Source organism: Mytilus edulis, chromosome 8, assembly GCF_963676685.1.
Source record: "Mytilus edulis chromosome 8, xbMytEdul2.2, whole genome shotgun sequence".
NCBI classification, from domain to species: Eukaryota; Metazoa; Mollusca; class Bivalvia; order Mytilida; family Mytilidae; genus Mytilus; species Mytilus edulis.
The window spans coordinates 52,056,970-52,077,513 of NC_092351.1; the positions used below are offsets into that span (position 1 = coordinate 52,056,970).

Consider the following 20,544-nt stretch of genomic DNA (forward strand, 5'->3'; position numbering starts at 1 on the left):
ATGTGCATTTAAAAAAAAAATGTATGAAACATCGTATTTAAATCATTTTATACTAGAACCTATAGTCTATTCGCATTAATGTTTGTGAAAGAAAATTTTGTGTTCACAATATTGCAATAAACAGTCCAAATATCATATTGATTTCCAACGTTTACAGGTCGTTACAAAACAACGATATATCAGTGATTCAGCCAAATTCATTTACCAATTTGGTAAATTTAAGGGAGCTGTAAGTTTTTGATTTATAATACAATTCTACATGTGTCGGTTGTAGTTAGAGAGTGTGGATAATTTTGTCTTGGATAAAAAAAAAAAAAAAAAAATAACACTAGCAAAAAGCAAGTACCATGCACAACTGAAAACGAAATTTTAAAAGAAGAACGTTTTACAATGTTTAATATGCCATATCCACGAACAGACTGTGGACAACGTGTATTACTCCGCGCTTGCTGGTACACACGTATACCAGCTTTGAGAGATACATGAAAACAAAAGCTTCTACATGATACGCAATGTATAGGTATCACAAACATTTTAGTAGATATAAAACTAAGAATCACATCCGATAACATACAATAAACTACAGGTTTATATATGTATTGCATGGCAATTGTTTAAAGTAAAAACTAAAAATGCAACAAATATACTCGAGATTGAAAATTTAAATATGATATCATATTTTCTCGGGACATTAAATTAATGTGAAATGCCTCAGATACTAATATCATATATTTCTTTCGATACCAGTAATACATTTTTCCCAATGACTTATTCTTATATATTATTATATATTTTTAGAAAACTCGAAACCAATAGCATCACCGAGGTGAAACAAGATTTTTTTAACGGTTTGGACTCTATGAGAGAGATGTAAGATATTGTACAAATATTCATTAATTAAATGTAATTATAATTGCGAGTTTTCATTAACATGAGTATGTATACATTAAAGTTTGTTTGTGTATGAATAAGCAATACAAATAATTGATAATTTAAACCAAATGTCATGAATCCTGACTGATTAAAACTATCTACATAAAGGCAACATACATTTGCGGAAGCAGAAAAGTAACAGACATTTTTTTTGCATGTTCGTTTAAGACAAAAACGCGTAAAAGATATGTACTGTATATCGATCAATGGATAAAGAGAGCGAGAGTACAGCTTTTCAAGAATTTTTTGACACATTTGAAAAAAAAATGCTGATCATGATATATTGCATGAATTGATAAGTTTGTTAGTATAACATATGATTTATATTTTCAGATTGATGGCTGGAAATAATGTTACATACATTGAAGAGTCTACGTTTCAACATATGACAAATTTAACTGTTCTGTAAGTTTCTATGTCAATCATTATTATAACAGATATTATCCTGATTAAACAACAAACTTCAATTTACTGTATACAAAGGTTATTTAAAAGTAAAAATTAATTAACAAAAATATTTCGACAAAGCATAAAAAAAACAAAAGATGAATTAAGATCGAATTCGGTTGGATAGATATTATTTGTACAAGTTGATATAAGCTGTAACTTAAAATAAGACAATATAAATTGAGATAAAACAATCATAAATTGCTGTTATAATTCACATAGTACGTACCTGTTTTCCGATTCATCATTCAAATCAGATGAACATGAAATTTTACACTACAATGAAAAAGTGGGAAAAGATAAACTAATTTTAAGGAACTATACTTTGATTTTACCATTTGGTTAATTGGTTAGGGATTTACCAATTTTTATTTGCCTCGGTGTTCAGTATATTTATGTTCTTAATTGTTATACTTACAGCACCCTTGACCTGCATTGTGATTGCAACATACTTCCGTTTTGGAATTGGCTAAATTTGGTAGAGAAGTATGAGACAACTATAACATGCATTAATTATCCCGGTTTATCTAGTATTCAGAAATTGCCTACATGTGCCTTCGACAAATGTCCAGGTAATCCATTGTTAATTTAAGAATAGAAATTAAAAAAAAATAATCTGCAAATTCTGAATGAAGAATAGATTACAATGAATGATGTCATGACTTATTGAAAGTAAAAGTACATGACACCTTATTTTCGTTTAGAAATAAGAAATTAAAAAGCACCCATTTGAAGTATAGTTTCATTGACTTAATATTAAACATTTTATAAAGATGATACAGTCGGTTACGAAAACTATAACAATACGTATCAATTACAATATATGTTCCAGAATATAAACATCAGACCTTCACTTAATGCTAATTTAGTCTTGGATTATAATTTAGTTGCATGCAAATGTATTAGCTGCTGATAAAAACGAACTACCAAATTAACTTCTGCGAAATGTTTTAGTGCGACTAAAATGCATGTCAACAAAACAAGTTGTTTATATCGAATGATAAATTACATGAATAATTGTTATACTAAATTTCTGCTAAAGAATCTGCTTTATTCATCTTATGATTTTAAATTGATATCTTATAATGTAGTTTGTTCAAATAATTTCTGCACAAATGGAGGAACATGCTTTGTTAACAGTTTTGGTGACCTATCTTGCTTATGTCCTGGAGATTGGACGGGGGCAAAATGCAATGGTAACTATAAATAACAAAAACAACTTCTTTGAATTATACATACAATTAAAATACATAACTTAACGGATTGGCTATTGGTAACAGATTAAACAGTTTCATTTGGATGTTTACTATTTTCATTAATGTAATTTGCTTTGTAACCACTGTTTTATAGGGGTTATATTTAATCAGTTCAAAACAGTATATAGGTACATGTATTGTAAATATACTAAAAATATTCAAATCGTTACATTGTAGTTGTAGTTCTGTCTGTCTACGGGAAATATTGCATAACTATAAACAAATGGCAACAAAAATGGTTTCACAGTTTTATAATACCAAAGCATGATACGATCATATAAAAAAGATAAAAAAAATCGTACTATCGGAAAACACCATTTTGGGCTGAAAATTGTGAAAAACTTTTAAAATCGAAATAATAGCACAATGTAAGGCAATTAAATGTCAAAAATGATTGGGAAACTTTGAATAAGAATTTAGCTAACAGGAAAATTAAACAATGTCAATGGAAGTTACTACATAATATAATTTACACTGAAGAAAAGTTACAAAAAATGAATCGCTCAAACGGGAAGTGTCACCTTTGCAATGAAAAAGAATCACTATTTCATCTTTTTATTTATTGTAAACTGGTGGAAGACGTTTGGCAGGATATTTTTGAGAAAATAAGGGAATTTTGTTCAAAATTAAATATCCAAAAATTACAAAAGTCGGAAACAAGTATAATTTTTGGGGTCATTAATGCAGATGCATCTTATACCCAAATTTTAGATACGGTGCTTTTAATCACGAAATGGGTTATCTGGAAAGCTAGAACTATCGCAAAATATCAAAAGAAAGGGATAAGTAAATCGGTGATTTTAAATATGATAAAACATGAAATGCAATTTTTGCTCAAATGTCTTAAACCGAATACGAAAATCGAAGCCTTTTCTACTATGTGTGACATATTTTGTATATAAATATACATTTTGCGTGGTCATGTCAGTGCAAGGACCTCTTTGATACTGATTGAATAATAATATGTATACTACTCTCATCTCCCTTCATGTAATTTCTGTTGTGTATGTATTCATGTATATCATCTAATTGTAACAAGACATGTTGTATCAACAGGTTCATATTATAAACAAATATTTACTCACCATATCTTTGAAATTAATCCTTATTGGGAATCAAAATCATTAATCCATTTTTTTTTATGAATGAACTACACATCCCTTTAACAAATCGCACGTGGTGAATGATCACTCGACCAGAAATTCAATGTAATTGAAATTAACATAACAAAAGACTTGATTTACGATAACATTAAAACTGCTTAATAAAGACAGGTAGCCTTTGTGAGGAATAAATAAAGATAAAAAACATACTTTATTCAAATAATTATATATGGTGAGATGTATAGATATATAGATCAATGATGATTGCAGGTACATGTACATTTGTACAAGGATAGATAATATTTATAAAGGTTGATGTTAATAACTTATAGTGGGAGTTTTTTTCTCATTTGCTTTTTCCCCGACAAATGAGACTGTAAAAATTGGGGCCCCCTTAGTTGCTTCCCTGGGCATCTGAGGGTTGATGTAACAGGTGATTGGCAATAAAATATGTTTAATATTAAAAAAAAAAAAAAAAAAAACGATTTCAAATTACTAATACGTTGACTAACATAAGGTTTTTGGACACTGATACTTTTAGGTTATTACCAATTCTGATTATTAAAATTTTTGATTTGATTTTTTGTTTGTTCGTCACTATCGAAACCGACAATTATTTTTTTTAACGTATATTGAAATGTGTAGCTAAGAATCCTTCAGCAGGTAATTGTATAACAATAACAATATTATTTGCATTTAATTTGATCCGTTATAAGATGTATGAATAGAAAACATAAAAAACTAGGGGTCTAGGTGAGTGAAAAACTCGAAACAACACAATTGGTTTATGAAATCTTATATACTAGGACTCTTTATCATTTTATTCAATCATAAAATACAGTGTTTTAGCCCGGCTTTGTTCACACGTTTTTGTCTTTTATTAGTTTATCTTTTTTTTAAATAAGTTGTTGATTTTAAAATATTTTGGCCTTGGGAATCGCTGACAAAACATTGCCTGTCGGAATGCGCATCTGGCGTGGAAAAACAGGTACCGTTTAGGTTATTTTCTCTATCAAATGTTATGAAAATAAGAGAAACACCATACACATATGCTTAAATCTTAATATGACAAATCATACTCTGTCGAAACATTCAATATATTATTACACAACATGGATTAATTTTTGTCAATTGTACCTATTGACTTGTGAATAAGCTAAAATGAAAAATACCTTCTCTTCTCCAGTAAACCCCTGTCATAATAAGCCGTGTGGCAATAATGGTGTATGTGAAGTGGACATTGATGAACAAGCTGTTTGCCAGTGTAATGGAAACTGGACCGGGAAATTCTGCGAAAGTAAGTTTAGGTAGCAATCGTCTATGTGTGATACATTCTATATTACCTGTTGTTTTCAAGGAAGAAGAAATGGATGTCAATGAATTTATAAGTTGCTGCTTAGTAAAAAATGATGCCGGTACTAATAAGTGAAGAGGAATGTTTAACTACTCATCATTTCAAAATCAAATTACGATATTGAATAAATATACTTTTTCCTTTTTGTTCGGTGTATCATAGTAGTTTGATACAAGATACATGTGATGTTAGTGCTAATAAGACAACTGTACACCTGCAACCGATAAGAGTGAGCTCGTTTTTTGGTAGGGTTTTGTCTCTTTGACATTTCCCAATTTCGTTTTTCAATTATATATTTTAAACCAAAATAATTATGGTTGTTTTATATATATATATATCTTGATCAGCATGGACAAATGCTTTTGAATTAAAATAAACAAGGACATATTAAAGACAAATTAATTGTACGACCTATATATTAAAATACTGTTTTGCTATATTGTAATATAGCAATATATATATTCATGTCTAGAAAGTCCATGTGAAACAAGAGTATGCAGCCAAAACATGTGCTATTATAACGACACTGGAGTGACCATATGCATAAACGAACAAGACACACAGTGTATTGGTAAGTATATTTGATAGTTCTACAATCCCGATATTTAAGTTCCTATTTTATGTTTATTATAACAGTATCATGAGTATGGTATTGAAATATTTGCAAATACAAATATATATAAATTGTAAACTACACTTGAAAAATAGCTTCATTTATGATATGCTATGGAAAAAGAAAATATCTACTTTTGAAATTACATTTTTTTTTGGTTAGTTTCTATGTAAATACTATACATGTACATGTAAGCATAACGGCACACATATATCAAGTGTGAACAAATACAACACAAGATTTATTTTGATTAGGTCATTAATTTTTTACAAATAAAAATTTATAATGAATTTAAATGTGTGCATCTTATTGTTGTTTTTTAAAAGACTAGTCGCTTGCTAGGGTATCTCAGCTATTTATATAGAAAACATAAGCATAGTTGTTTTATATTGTTACATTTTAATATATGCTTGAATTGCTGCTGAAGCTGCATTTATGTGTTGCCATGTATTTAAATGGTTTTAGATAGAACTGTCACAATGGTAAAATAATTCGGTTTTTAGTTATGGGTTAGACAATTTAGTTACATGGGTTAGACAATTCGTATGAATTCATAATGTTTGATATACATCTTTATCTAGGAAAACGTACCGAAACTATATTTTTCATAAGTAGTATTATGTTTTAATCTTATTAAATTAAAGATATACATTTTATTGATATTAAACGTTTAATACTGATAGTAAGATGTATTTTCTAATAAATTCTTCCATTCTCAATTCTATTTATTCATTGATCGTTCATACACTGTTTAAATCATTTGTTTATAAAATAAAGTAAATTTTTTGTTCATATTCATACGGATTTCTCATTGGAGATTATTTACTAAACGTGTACGTACCTTTCCTTGATTACCACGTTAAATTTGATTAGTTAAATATTTGAAGTTCAATGTTATATTCTTTGAATGAAATCCATAATGGTTCAATTTTAATTTCATGATCTTTCTTTTTTTCAGAACACCACAAGGACTAAATAACTGGACACCCGTTGAACTTGTTCCCTTTACAATTGAAATATTTGACCTCAACTCTTTTTGACAATTTGCTTCAAACGCAAGAAAATTTGGCTTAAAACTCTCAATCGTTTTTTTGGTTTGTTATGCTTTATTTTCTGGTATAATGTTCAATTATTTTACAAAACTGCTACACGGACACATTTCTAAACATGACACATACTCTAGGGTATATCTTTTTGATAAAACCCATTTGTCAAGATGATAACATTGTTATGCAAACATTTTAATCGTTTTTTAAACTGCTTAATAGCACGCTGTCACAAATTATGTATGCATAAGCTGCCTTTTGGGTCGATTTGTTATTCCTCTTACATGTTGACGATCCATCCTTTTGATAAATACGATGGCATGGTCATATTTAAATCTACCAAAAGCGCCCTTATTACAAAATTATACTATTTTAGTATGCTACAAGGATTAGTATTCGCGATCAAGGTGGATGTTAGATATTCGTTTACGACACATGTTTCTCTCTTTGATGGATAGACATCAAAACCTGTTTTGAAATATACTGTTAGCTAAGATAAAAGTTACATTTGTAAGAAATGATAAAAGTTACATTTGTAAGAAATGATAAAAGTTACATTTGTAAGAAATGATAAAAGTTACATTTGTAAGAAATGATAAAAGTTACACTAATTTTGTAAATAATTATAAAAGTTACATATGTAAGTAATGATACAAGTTACAGAATAATTGCTGTATAGGACTTACGTCGGTTTCTCTATTTGTGTTATTTTAGATTATTCATACGTTTGCTTTTTATTTTTATAAACTCCGGATACTTTCTTTTTTTCGTTTCATGATTTAAATAACTAGATTCACATTTCTGGGGATTGGAACATACTGCGTTCAGATGGAACAAGTATAATGAAAAAATTGAAATAATTATTAATTAGACGAATAAGGTTATATTCTGTTTTATTTATCTTTATTATACTACATTTAATGACATTCTTTACCATTAGTCATAATTATGTTTAACATGTATTATGAATTTATTTTCAGGTACCAATAAACTAAAACGTCCGACTGCTTGATCAGGACAGGAACTCACCGAGAGTAATCCACAAATAAATGCTTTTTAACGCAAGATATGACTCACACAGTCTAAGAGTCTTATATGACAAGTTTTCATATGAGAAAGATTAGTAAAATCGATGTAACGCATCAGCGAACACATTTATCAACAATGTATGATTTTAAAGCAAAACATCCCCGAGTCCCGAATACCCACACTGCAAGACCAATATTATATCAGTAGAACCCATTCAAGCCAATACCATATTAGCCGCATTAATTAGTTGCCAATCAAAAATACTGTTTTTTTATTGATCATTATAAGATTGTGTGTATGTTAACAAACACCAACGGCTTCGCGCTTTAATACCAACTGACACAAAGGTAATATTTTTGAGAATATAAAAATCTACTTTGATGCAACTGGAATTGTATACGTTTGTTTAAGGTGGCTTTCAACACTAAGGGGATAACAACGTTTCACTGATGTAAAACTGGTTCCCTATTTTAATCTTAGGATATATCGCCTATATATTTGAGTAACGGTAACAGTTCATTTGTCGTCTGGTGATAACGTGTGTAAACAACTTACAGCTGATCGAAAGGAAGAGATAAAAGTTTATCAAAAAGGATAGATTCATGAGTTCTTTTATAATGAAAAATATGAAAAGCTTCAGCCTGAAAGTTCACGCAGTCTTAAATAGTTCTCAATTTATAAGATCACATGATATAAGTTTTTGTGAGTTGGAGAAATAATTTCTGCTTCCGATCATGATAGTGACCTTTCGTTTGACGAAATTAACCTGGAAAAAATGTCGACGGCTTGCTCTTGCTCACCACCTAGCGCAAAATCTGTTCGTTAAGATGCATGACTATCCCCTGCGAACACTGTCTGCGAACGGAAATACGACCTTGGACCAGGAGCTGTGGAGCATTTTGTCCATACCATATCGTAGTAGCTGCAGTACATGTAACCTGCATATCATCAGGTCATGCACATGTAACAACGTAGACACCAGGAAAAGAAATGGAACTGGTGAATTTGTTATCAACTCAAAAACTTAAATTTCCTCTTGAAGAATCTTTTTACACATTTTACTGGGTGGAGAAGTTGTATGGTTTCATGTCTTGTATAAATGAACCTGCCTCACACCTCTCTTTTGCTTTCTTCAATTCCCCTCTATTATGGTACGGGGTTTGAGGGTAAAAAGCATTATTTTGAGGGGAAGTGCTGCCCAAATTTTTTATGAAGCTGGACTTAGTATTTTTTCTTGAATTTTGCCTCTGAAAGTTACTTATCATTTTTGCAATGAACAGAAAGACATCTACGCATAAGGGGCTTATTAGTTTTACATCCAAAAGGGGAGGATTATTTTGTAAATAATCATTTGGTAGAAATTTATCATAAATAAAATAAAAATTGGAAAAAGAAAACAAATACAGTCACAATGATTCGTTCACTGAATTAATGTTTTACCAGCTCAAAATATTAGTTGTCGTGAAAAGAGCAAATGCGTTAGTGTGTATTTTTCATATCTTTAAATTAAATTAAATCTTTTGTTAAGTCTAACAATGGTAACATCGACAGTTTTTTTGCATTTATGCAAAGCATTTAACTCTGTCACATACATGTGTCCTTTTGATGCTAAGCATGCATTAGGCAACATCTCACTAGGTTTTTTTTTCGAACCAGTTTACATTTTAATTCGTAGAGGGAAAATAACTTGTGTTAGAGATGTGCAATATCAAATTCAACACCAGTAATATGCAAATAAGGTACTGGTGTTTGTGTATGCTTTTCATGATTGTTTCAATCAAATTTATCATTTAGCAATCTACCTCTATTTATTTTAAATATGAGAATATTTACATTGTATAAAACAATGAATATGTTGTAGGAACATTTATCCTCTTTTGTTTGTAATCGTATTCGCAAATCATAACAAACGTATATTAATATGTACTTTTTGTGGAATATCATTAATTAAACATGTTCGAACGGTATCGTTGATTTCTGTTATATACGATTGCACTCTGTCATATTTAAGTTAAGTAAACCTTCTGATATTTTGATATGTAAGTCAGGACAGAGTCCAATAAGTACGTTGGTAGGTTTTCGTTGGAAACTAATGTTCATGCCGACAACAATACTGATATAAAAATTTAGATTCAAGTTATTTATGCAAGTGTAAACCAAAACATATTTAAAACTAAAGTCATTTAAAAAAGCCAATATATTTCGATATAATTTCAGTCTAGAAAAGTTCTTCTCTGTCACTTTTTAGCTGACCTTGCCCGAAGGGCCAAGTGAGCTTTTCTCATCACTTTGCGTCCGTCGTCTGTCGTCGTCGTCCGGCGTCGTCTGTTAACTTTTACAAAATCTTCTCATCTGAGTCTACTGGGCCAAATTAAACCAAACTTGGCTACAATAATTATTGGGGTATCTTGTTTAAAAAATGTGTCCGGTGACCCGGCCAACCAATCAAGATGGCCGCCATGGATTAAAATAGAACATAGGGGTAGAATGCAGTTTTTGGCTTATACCTCAAAAACCAAAGCATTTAGAGCAAATCTGACATGGGGTTAAAATTGTTTATCAGGTCAGGATCTAGCTGCCCTGAAATTTTCAGATGAATCGGACAACACGTTGTTAGGTTGCTGCCCCTGAATTGGTAATTTTAAGGACATTTTGCTGTTTTTTTATTATCTTGAATATTATTATAGATAGAGATAAACTGTAAACAGCAATAAGATACAGCAAAGTAAGACCTAAAATTAAAAGATCAAAATGGTCAATTGACCCCCTAAGGAGTTATTGTCCTTTATAGTCAATTTTTAACAATTTGCATACATTTTTTACTAACATTTTCCACTGAAACTACTGGGCCAAGTTAATTATAGATAGAAATAATTGTAAGCAGCAAGAATTTTCAGTAAAGTAAGATATACAAACACATCACCATCACCAAAACATACTTTTGTCATGAATCCATCTTCTTGTTTAATATTCACATAGACCAAGGTGAGCGACACAGGCTCTTTAGAGCCTCTAGTTTTTAAAAAGTAGTAGAAACCTATACGAAGATATTGGTTTTAAGATATTCAAAGCTTTCATAAACCCGTCCGAGATATTCAGCAAGAAGTCGATATATTTCCACAATTTACATATGACTTTGATATTTAATCATATATATGTAATCAAGCATTTATATGAACGATAGAAATTAAAAATAGTGTATTGTGCATTCAACAATTGTACATATGTATTCGATAGTTATTCGTTATATTAAAACCTTATTCATGTGTATTCAAGTTTCATTTGTTTCATTATGTCATTATACTAAGAATACTTCTTTCTGCATTTGTATATTCAAATAATCAAATTTCGTGTTTTTTTTATATATCAAAATGCTACATCATCCTTATATGTACAAAGGTAGATAACTAGTGTTCTCTTATCAATACCAGTCCAAATGTAAATGAATGTATGTACAAATATATCCATAGTTTGTAGTTTTGTAAATATGAATGTAAAAATAGAATTTGTTACAGAAACACAATAAAACTAGATTTACATTGTTGTTTTATGTAGCAAGATCTAATAGTCTGACTTCCAAAATCTCTTCTATTACATATTGACATCCACATTCTCTTCTTTTACATTTTGACATCCCAAATCCTTTATGTCATATATTTGCACCTATCATCTCCTCTGTTACACAGAGGCATTCATTTTCTCTTCTGTTACATATTGGCATCCAAAATCTTTTCTGTTCCATATCCATGATATTGGCATCCATAATCTATTCTGCTACAAATTTGCATCCAAATTTTCTTCTGTCGCATATTGGCAATAAAAATCTCTTCGGTTACATACTGGCATCCACAATCTATTTTGTTACATATTTGCATCCAAAATCTATTTTGTTACATATTTGCGTTCAAAATCTATTTTGTTACACATTTGCATCCAAAATCTTTTCTGTTTCATACTGGCTTCTAAAATCTTTTCTGTTACACACTGGCATCTAAAATCTCTTCTGTTGCATATAAGCATCGAAAATCTTTACTGTTGCATACTGGCACTCAAGACCTGTTTTGTCAGATATTGGCACTTAACAGATATTTTGTAATACACTTGCATCCAAAATCTCTTCTGTCATATATTGACTGTATTTGTATTGGTACAGAGAGGGGCGAACGATACCAGAGATACATTCAATCCATAGATCGAAATAAACTGACAACGCCATTGCTAGAAAAGAAAGAGACAAACAGACAAATAAACGTACACAAGACGCATCATAGAAAACTAAAAGACTAAGCAACATGAACCCCACCAAAAACCGGGGGTGATCTCATTGTGTGGTATTGAGAATTTGAAGAAATTTTCGTCTTTGCACAGAATTAAAATTTACATGCATTTAATGTGTTTACTACAGTTGATGAACTTTTCTAGTTTAATGCGTATTCCCTTATTTGCAACTTGTTTTGCTGACAGTAAAAAAGAGTATTGATCATTCTGTCAGTGTGAGATATAATGCAAATGATTGTGCAAATCGTGATACAAGGATGAAATTTGATATGGAGGTTGACTAAATGTTGACATAAAAAAAACAGCTGCTGGCCATAATTTTTTTTAAGGATGGCCATCACTCATTCGGAAATGGCTATGTTTCGGTAATCCTTTTAGAGGTGTGTTGTACGTAAAATCTAATGTTAGATATGATAAGAGTAAATTACAGTTCCTGACGTTCGATAAGACAATACATTTATAAAGAAAAAGGTGACTTCAAAATGTAGGCAAAAACGTAAAAAAATGTCCATTTTTTATATTTTCAAAAAAGAGATATTTCTTATTGTTTTCAGTTCTAATGCCTAGTATGGTTAACACGACAGTGTGCTTTATCTAAATATCTAAATAAAGGCATTAGAAGTATACCGCCATTTGAAATTCATAACTCGAGTGATAAAAAAACAAATTCGGGTTACAAACCAAAACCGAGGGAAGCGCATCAAATATAAGAAAACTACGACAGAACAGATTCATAACATTAAAATGAAACACACACATAAACGAACTATAATATAACAATGGTAATTTCACTAAAACAAACATGAGATATTCCGGGTAAACTGTTTTTCAAGTTATTTGACTATGCTACACTAAGAGGCATTTTTTTTGTTTTCTTTTAAAAAAAATATCAAACTGAAACTAGCATGTACACTTACATGTATAAAGAAGGTCAGAATAGTTGCATTTACAGTTACCAACACTGCTTAATTTCTTGCATCAGCATTTCAAAAGTTCCTGACACGACGATGCAACAGCAGGTAAAGAAGTAAATTTTGGAGTCCAACTGTCGATGTCGTTTTCTTTTGTCCAACTCCAGTGGTCTGGACTTGGTACCTATTGAATGCATACGCACGTTTGAGCACAAAAATGTCCGTCTTGGTATGCTGCTTTTTTTAGTGTTCCAGGAGAGCACCTCTGGTCGGCACACAAGCATCATAAGGCCGCTGCTTCCTGGCAAGCAATTTAAACTTAAGTTTAAATGTTGCTGTTGTTCTGTCATACATGATGCAAACAAATGCGTCGTGCTAATGTTCATGCTTGTATCATGATTTGCACAATTTTCTCGATTTTGCTCGCTAATATATCTCCCACTAATTTGCTTGTTATTCCATTGAAGATTTACTCCAGAAATTATCTTTTGGTAACAAAGCATTACCTTACTAATATGAACTGCACATGATGTTTTGTCCGATGTTGTTATATCTGATCCGAACTTACTGTAGAATATCTGTTTAATTCAATAAGCTTATAAAAACACAAACATATGCTTAACATGCAGTTTTAATCACCAAAAACCAACATAAGACATTCCGGTTAATTGTTTTTCAAGTTAATTAAACTAAGAGTCATTATATTTTTTTCCGATTTGTTCGTCAGTTTGTTCGTCCGTTTGTTCGTCCGTCTGTCCGTCTATCCGCCTTCAGGTTAAAGTTTTTGGTCTAGGTGGTTTTTGATGAAATTCAATCAACTTGAAATTTAGTACAAATGTTCCCTATGATATGCTTTTTCTTATTTGATGCCAATACAAATTTGACACCAATTTCACAGTCCACTGAATTTAGAAAATTATGGTGCGAGTGGGGCATCTTCGTACTATGGACACATTTTTGTTTTTATGATATTTTAAGGCAGAAAACCTGCTAATCAATACTTGTCTTGATCAGGAAAACAAAATAAATTATATCACGAAAGTTGAACAAACGTAATGACGATTGGGTAGACCGTTATCGAAAAATTGTGTCATAGATATCCATGAATTTGCTTCAATTGTTGTATTCCATAGTCCGTCCTAGTTCTCCAAATGTGACACCACAAGTCTGATTTTTCACAGCATTTGTACTAACAATGTATCATGAACTGTATCTACTTATCATTCCGCAGGACCTGCGATCGCCGAAAGGTTTGGCGTGTCAAGGTTGCTGCTTTGTAAACTGTGTGAACATTTATTTTTGTCCATCTGATTTTTATAGTTCGTTCTTATGTTGTACTGTTATACCACTGTCCCAGGTTAGGGGAGGGTTGGAATCCCGCTAACATGTTTAACACCGCTAAATATTTATGTATGTGCCTGTCCCAAGTCAGGAGCCTGTAATTCAGTGGTTGTCGTTTGTTTATGTGTCACATATTTGTTTTTCGTTCTTTTTTTTTACATAAATAAGGCCGTTAGTTTTCTCGTTGGAATTGTTTTACATTGTCTTATCGGGGCCTATTATAGCTGAAAATGCGGTATGGGCTTTGCTCATTGTTGAAGGCCGTACGGTTACCTATAGTTGTTTATGTCTGTCATTTTGGTCTTTTGTTGATAGTTGTCTCATTGGCAATCATACCACATCTTCTTTTTTTTTATATTTCGTCGTTTTTTTAATTTTAAAAATATCACTTGGTGTCATTTCACCTTTTTTTATGTTAAGTAAACACGTAACATAAATTATAGTAGTTGTATTGCTATTGTCAATTTTCTTACCTTAACATCACAATGAGTGATTTATTGTTAGCGTTATAGAACCCCTTTCTTCAGGAAAACTAGCAATCATAGTCAGTTATGACGACAGGCTGGTAGCTTTGAAAACTAGTGATTATGTAATCACTCGGCCTTGTAAACAACAGAACGTGTAATTAAACTATGGAATGCAGCAGTGGTAATAATTTGATATATAATTTTATCAAAAAAAGTGTGATGCCTACTAATTAGTTGCTGAATAAATGATTTGAATTGTATTGCAGAGAAACAAATGGGGATGACATATAACTACTTATTGATTTGTCAGTAGGACTTTTTTATTTGCATTCATACCATATCTCTTTATTCTATATGTCTGACAGTATCAATTATCATAAAAAGGCATTGTATGGTGTATGGCGCAAGGGGAATGGTGTAATGATGTTTGAGGAATGATGTGATTGTGTAACGTGCGATCGGGAATGGTGTGAATGATGGTGTACGACATTTCATTGGTTGAAAACAAAGTTCTTTTTTTTCTATTTTTTCGAATCCTTTTCTCGATTACTATTTTAGCACGAAAATAATCACTAGAATGATTACCCACATATACGTTTAGATACGTCAACGTATCAGATACGGATACGATACGTCTTTATATGTCCCACTTCTAGTAACAAATATGTTGAAAATTATTCCATAAACTTATGATAATAATCATATCGATTTTGGGGACAACCCATGGCATGGATTCAGCTTAGTCTGATATTAATTGTATAAGAGTACTAGTTTATATGTAAATCTTGCTAGCAAAATGACAACCTTACATTACATGGTTAATTGCAATCTGTATCTATGCATCTTTATAAACTCACTTTTATTATGCGTTTAATTTTTGTTAACATTTTTACGCATTGTAGTATAACAAAGTTATATTGTTGATTCTTATAGATTTTATAACGAATAAGAATGAGATATCACTTTATATCAACTTGGGGTCAAGCGATATCAAATTTTCACAAGTTGGTAAACCTATCTTTCTTATGATCAAAACTCTCAATGTGTAATTTAAAAGTTCTTCGAAATAGATAACAGGCCACATCCATAAGATTTTTTTTTCGAAACTCATAAATATTGTACTTTTTGACTAATTTATGTCGACAAAACTTCATTATTAATACATTTAATAGCTTACGTTGTACTTGAACGGAATACTTGTAGAATTTATCGTGTTGTAAAATCTTATATTGTCACGAAAATAATACTGTGATCAGCAAACATTTGATTTCATATATACCATATAACAATTTATAAGTTGTGTAAATAATCATAAAAACTTCCACTTTAACTTGTGATTTACATTATATATATTTTATGATATAGTTTACTGCTTTTTTATGCACTAATATATATATATGCAGATAAGAACAAATATTTATTTGCACACATTTGGATGAAAATGAATGGTTGCATTAGTTAATAGATTTGTCAATTTACAATGAAGAACCAAATAAGGTACGAATAAACATTACATTTTATTCTGTTTTGCTCTTGTATTTCCATTTGCTATCTTTTTTATACCATCACATCGCGTTTCTGACAGATAAAAAAAAAATATGAGTTGTGTTAAGAAATTACTTATTCTGTACCGTTCAATAATATGTTAGTTGACTTTACACAAACAGCAATGAAGCATGCTGGCATTTTAACTTTAAAGTTTATGACCAGTACTGTATGTATCAGGGAGATTTTAAACATGTAATACCTATTATTATCATTATTGATCCTCGATTTGCCAGATTTTCTTTCTTTCAGTTTTCAGGTTTTGATTATCGTCCATTATGTAGTGACGATTTTTCAAATCAATGTAGTTTCATCGTGTCCAGAAAGTTGCACATGTACAAATGACACATGTAGGTCATGGAATTACAATTATATAGACTGTTATTCTAGTGGACTGACAAGCATTCCGTCGGATTTTCCGATTGATTCAACTTCTATGTAAGTAATTGCTCGTGTAACTAGGAAAGTTACGTTTTTTAAAAGAGGGACGAAATATACCTAAGGGACAGTTAAACTCATAAATCGAAAAGAAAAAAACTGACAACGCCATGGCTAAAAATGAAAAAGACAAGCACACAAACAATAGTACACATGACACAACATAAGACAACTAAAGAATAAACAACACGAACCGCACCAAAAACTAGGTAATATCAGTTGCTTCGAAAGGGTAAACAGATTCTGCTCCACATGTGGCACCCGTCGTGTTGCTTATGTGAAAACAATACTGATAAATAGTCTAATTGGGTAGGTTACATTTATGAAAGGGAAGGGAACTGTAGTTACGACATACATATCCGATATCATTTGAGAAACGGTGATTTCATAACTGTCAACTCGTGATTGGGTCCGTAAAATTGTCGAAGGGATGATTTCAACTTCACCATTTGGAACTCTTGGTGTAATAGCTTCCTTGTGAACAGCTACTCTTTATCAAGAAAATCATGATAGGAAATGCAAGCACGGGAATATCGTTTCAATTAGGAGATATATACCCCGTATGCATGTGCTGCTGGATTGTTGCTACTTAGAAATAGAAAGTTCACAATTTGAAAAAAACTGAAATCATCTCTTTTCTCGTAAGGTTTAGTTTTCAATCGACATTCATTGCCAATTTATAGATGTAAGTCAAGATAGGAGGCCGACTTAACTGTATCTTTTGTATCCTTTGTCTCTAGTTCGATGGGATAGATGCGTTCAACATAGTCACAAATTTTGAATTATTTAGTGAAAGATCATCATCTTTATAGGGGAAGGTACAGTCAAAGGATATTGCTAACTGTTTAGCTCACCTGGCCCGAAGGGCCAAGTGAGCTTATGCCATCACTTGGCGTCCGTCGTCGTCCGTCGTCTGTCGTCGTCTGTCGTCGTAAACTATTTCAAGAATCTTCTACTCTGAAACTACTAGGCCAAATACTTCCAAAATTTAACTGAATGTTCCTTAGGGTATCTAGTTTATAAATTGTATCCGAAGTTTTGATATATCAACAAACATGGTCGCCATTGCTAAAAATAGAACATAGGGGTCAAATGCAGTTTTTGGCTTATATCTCAAAAACGAAAGCATTTAGAGCAAATCTGACATGGGGTAAACATGTTCATTAAGTCAAGATCTATCAGCCCTGAAATTTTCAGATGAATCAAACAACCCATTGTTGGGTTGCTGCCACTTAATTGGTAATTTTAAGGAAATTTTTTAGTTTTTGGTTATTTTCTTGAATATTATTATAGATAAAGATAAACTGTAATCAGCAAAAATGTTCAGCAAAGTAATATCTGCAAATAAGATATATGACCAAAATTGTAAATTGACCCCTTAAGGAGTTATTAGCCTATAAAGACAATTTTACGCAATGTGTTCATCATATTTGTTAACTTTCAAAAATCTTCTTCTCTGAAAGTACTGAACCAATTGCAGGTAAACTTATGCTAAATGATTCTAAGGGTATCTTGTATAAAGTTTGTGTTTTGAAAAAAAAATGGCCGCCATGGCTAAAAATAGAACATAGGTTAAAATGCAGTTTTTGGCTTGTATTTCAAAAACTAAAGCATTTAGAGCAAATATGTTGAGGAGTTTAAGTGTTAAACTTATTAGGTCAAGATCTATCAGCCCTGAAAATTTCAGACAAATCGATACTCATTGTGGGGTTGTTGCCACTTAATTGGTAATTTTAAGCAAATTTTGCAGTTTTTGGTTATTATCTTGAATATTATTATAGATAGAGATATACTGTAAACAACAAAAATGTTTATCAAAGTAAGATCTACAAATAAATTTAATGACTAAAAATGCCAGTTGACGCCTAAAGGAGTTATTGTCCTTTAATGATAATTTTACACAATTTTTCATCGTTTGCTAACTTAAAAAAATCTTTTTCTCTTAAACTACTGAACCAATTTCACTTTAACTTAAAACTTAACAATCCTTAGGGTAGCTTGTATTAATTTGTGTTTTTTATACCCCCCAAAAAACAAAGTTTTGGGGAAGTATATAGGAATCACCCTGTCCGTCCGTCCGTCTGTCCATATGTCTCGTAAACGCAACTCCTCCTTAATGGATGGACCAATATTAATGAAACTTCACACAGGTGTAGTACACAACCTGAGGATGTGCATGAAGGAAAATATATCTGGTCGGAATTATTTTAAGGGAGATAATTGATTTTATTTAGTTAAATATAGCTATAAAAGGCAACAAGTCTGTAAGCGCAACTACTCCTAAACAGATTAATCAATATTGATGAAACTTTACACAGTTTTTGTACATAACCTGTAGATGTGCATGAAGGAAGATATTTCTGGTACGATTTTTTTAAAGGGAGATACGCACAACTCCTCCTAAATGACTGTACCAATATTAATTAAACTTTACACAGATCCAGTACATGACCAGAGAATGTGCATAAAGGAAGATATTCTTGGTCTGAAATATTTGAAGGGAGATAATTAACTTAATTTATATAGATTTAGTTATTTTTTTGGTTTCTACACACAGACTTAAAATATGCAAAGAGAGATAACTCTAATTATTATTAATTTTAAATGTTCATTCATTCCCTTTTACTTCAAGAAAAATAGCCAATGTTGCTAGGGGTAAAATGCATTATTTTTGCCTGTGAAGAAAATATGACAGATACAAATAAAATTGAGAATGGAAATGGGGAATGTGTCAAGGAGACAACAACCCGACCAAATAAAAACAATAGCAGAGGGTCACCAACAGGTCTTCAATGTAGCGAGAAATTCCCGTACCCGGAGGCGTCCTTCAGCTGGCCCCTAAACAAATATAAACTAGTCCAGTGATAATGAACGCCATAGTAATTTCCAAATTGTACACAAGAAACTAAAATTAAAATAATACAAGACTAACAAAGGCCAGAGGCTCCTGACTTGGGACAGGCGCAAAAATGCGGCGGGGTTAAACATGTTTGTGAGATCTCAACCCTCCCCCTATACATCTAACCAATGTAGAAAAGTAAACGCATAACAATACGCACATTAAAATTCAGTTCAAGAGAAGTCCGAGTCTGATGTCAGAAGATGTAACCAAAGAAAATAAACAAAATGACAATAATACATAAATAAAAACAGACTACTAGCAGTTAACTGACATGCCAGCTCCAGACTTCAATTAAACTGACTGAAAGATTATGATTTCATCATATGAACATCAGGCACAATCCTTCCCGTTAGGGGTTTAGTATCATACCATCATAACATATATGAGAAGAACATAACCCGTGTCATGCCAACAACTGTTTCGAGAATAAATATGTTTAGTTCCGATGCAAAGACCTTATCAGTGACTTAATATTAACGCCAAAATATGCAATCTTTAATGACTTGACAACAGTATCGTAATTATATCCGTTCTTAATAAGTCTATTCAAAGGTTTTGTAAGTTTCTGAGGTGAATACTGACACCTTTGTGCTTTATAAAGAATATTTCCATAAAAAATTGGATGTGAAATACCTGAACGTATTAGAAGTCTGCATGTTCAGCTATATTTACGAATGATGTGTTTATACCGATAATAAAATTTAGTAAATGTTTTGACTAGTTTGTGATATCGAAAACCCTGGTGTAATAATTTTTCAGTAATACATAAATTTCTCTCGTTAAAATCTAAAACATTCTTACAAACACGAGCGAATCGTACAAGTTGAGATATATAAACACCGTAAGATGGTGACAAGGGAACGTCACCATCTAAAAACGGA

The 20,544-nt window shown here is 31.4% G+C and overlaps 1 protein-coding gene across 1 annotated transcript; it reads left to right on the forward strand.

Annotated features, from left to right (window-relative positions):
• The first annotated feature begins 1,272 nt into the window (after positions 1-1,272).
• Positions 1,273-5,819, forward strand: LOC139485838 (adhesive plaque matrix protein 2-like). Its single transcript, XM_071270483.1, has 5 exons — positions 1,273-1,338; positions 1,801-1,952; positions 2,472-2,576; positions 4,926-5,036; positions 5,566-5,819. The coding sequence occupies exons 1-5, from the start codon at positions 1,319-1,321 to the stop codon at positions 5,676-5,678; spliced, it is 501 nt and encodes a 166-aa protein (XP_071126584.1). The 5' UTR covers positions 1,273-1,318; the 3' UTR covers positions 5,679-5,819.
• The last annotated feature ends 14,725 nt before the right edge of the window (positions 5,820-20,544 follow it).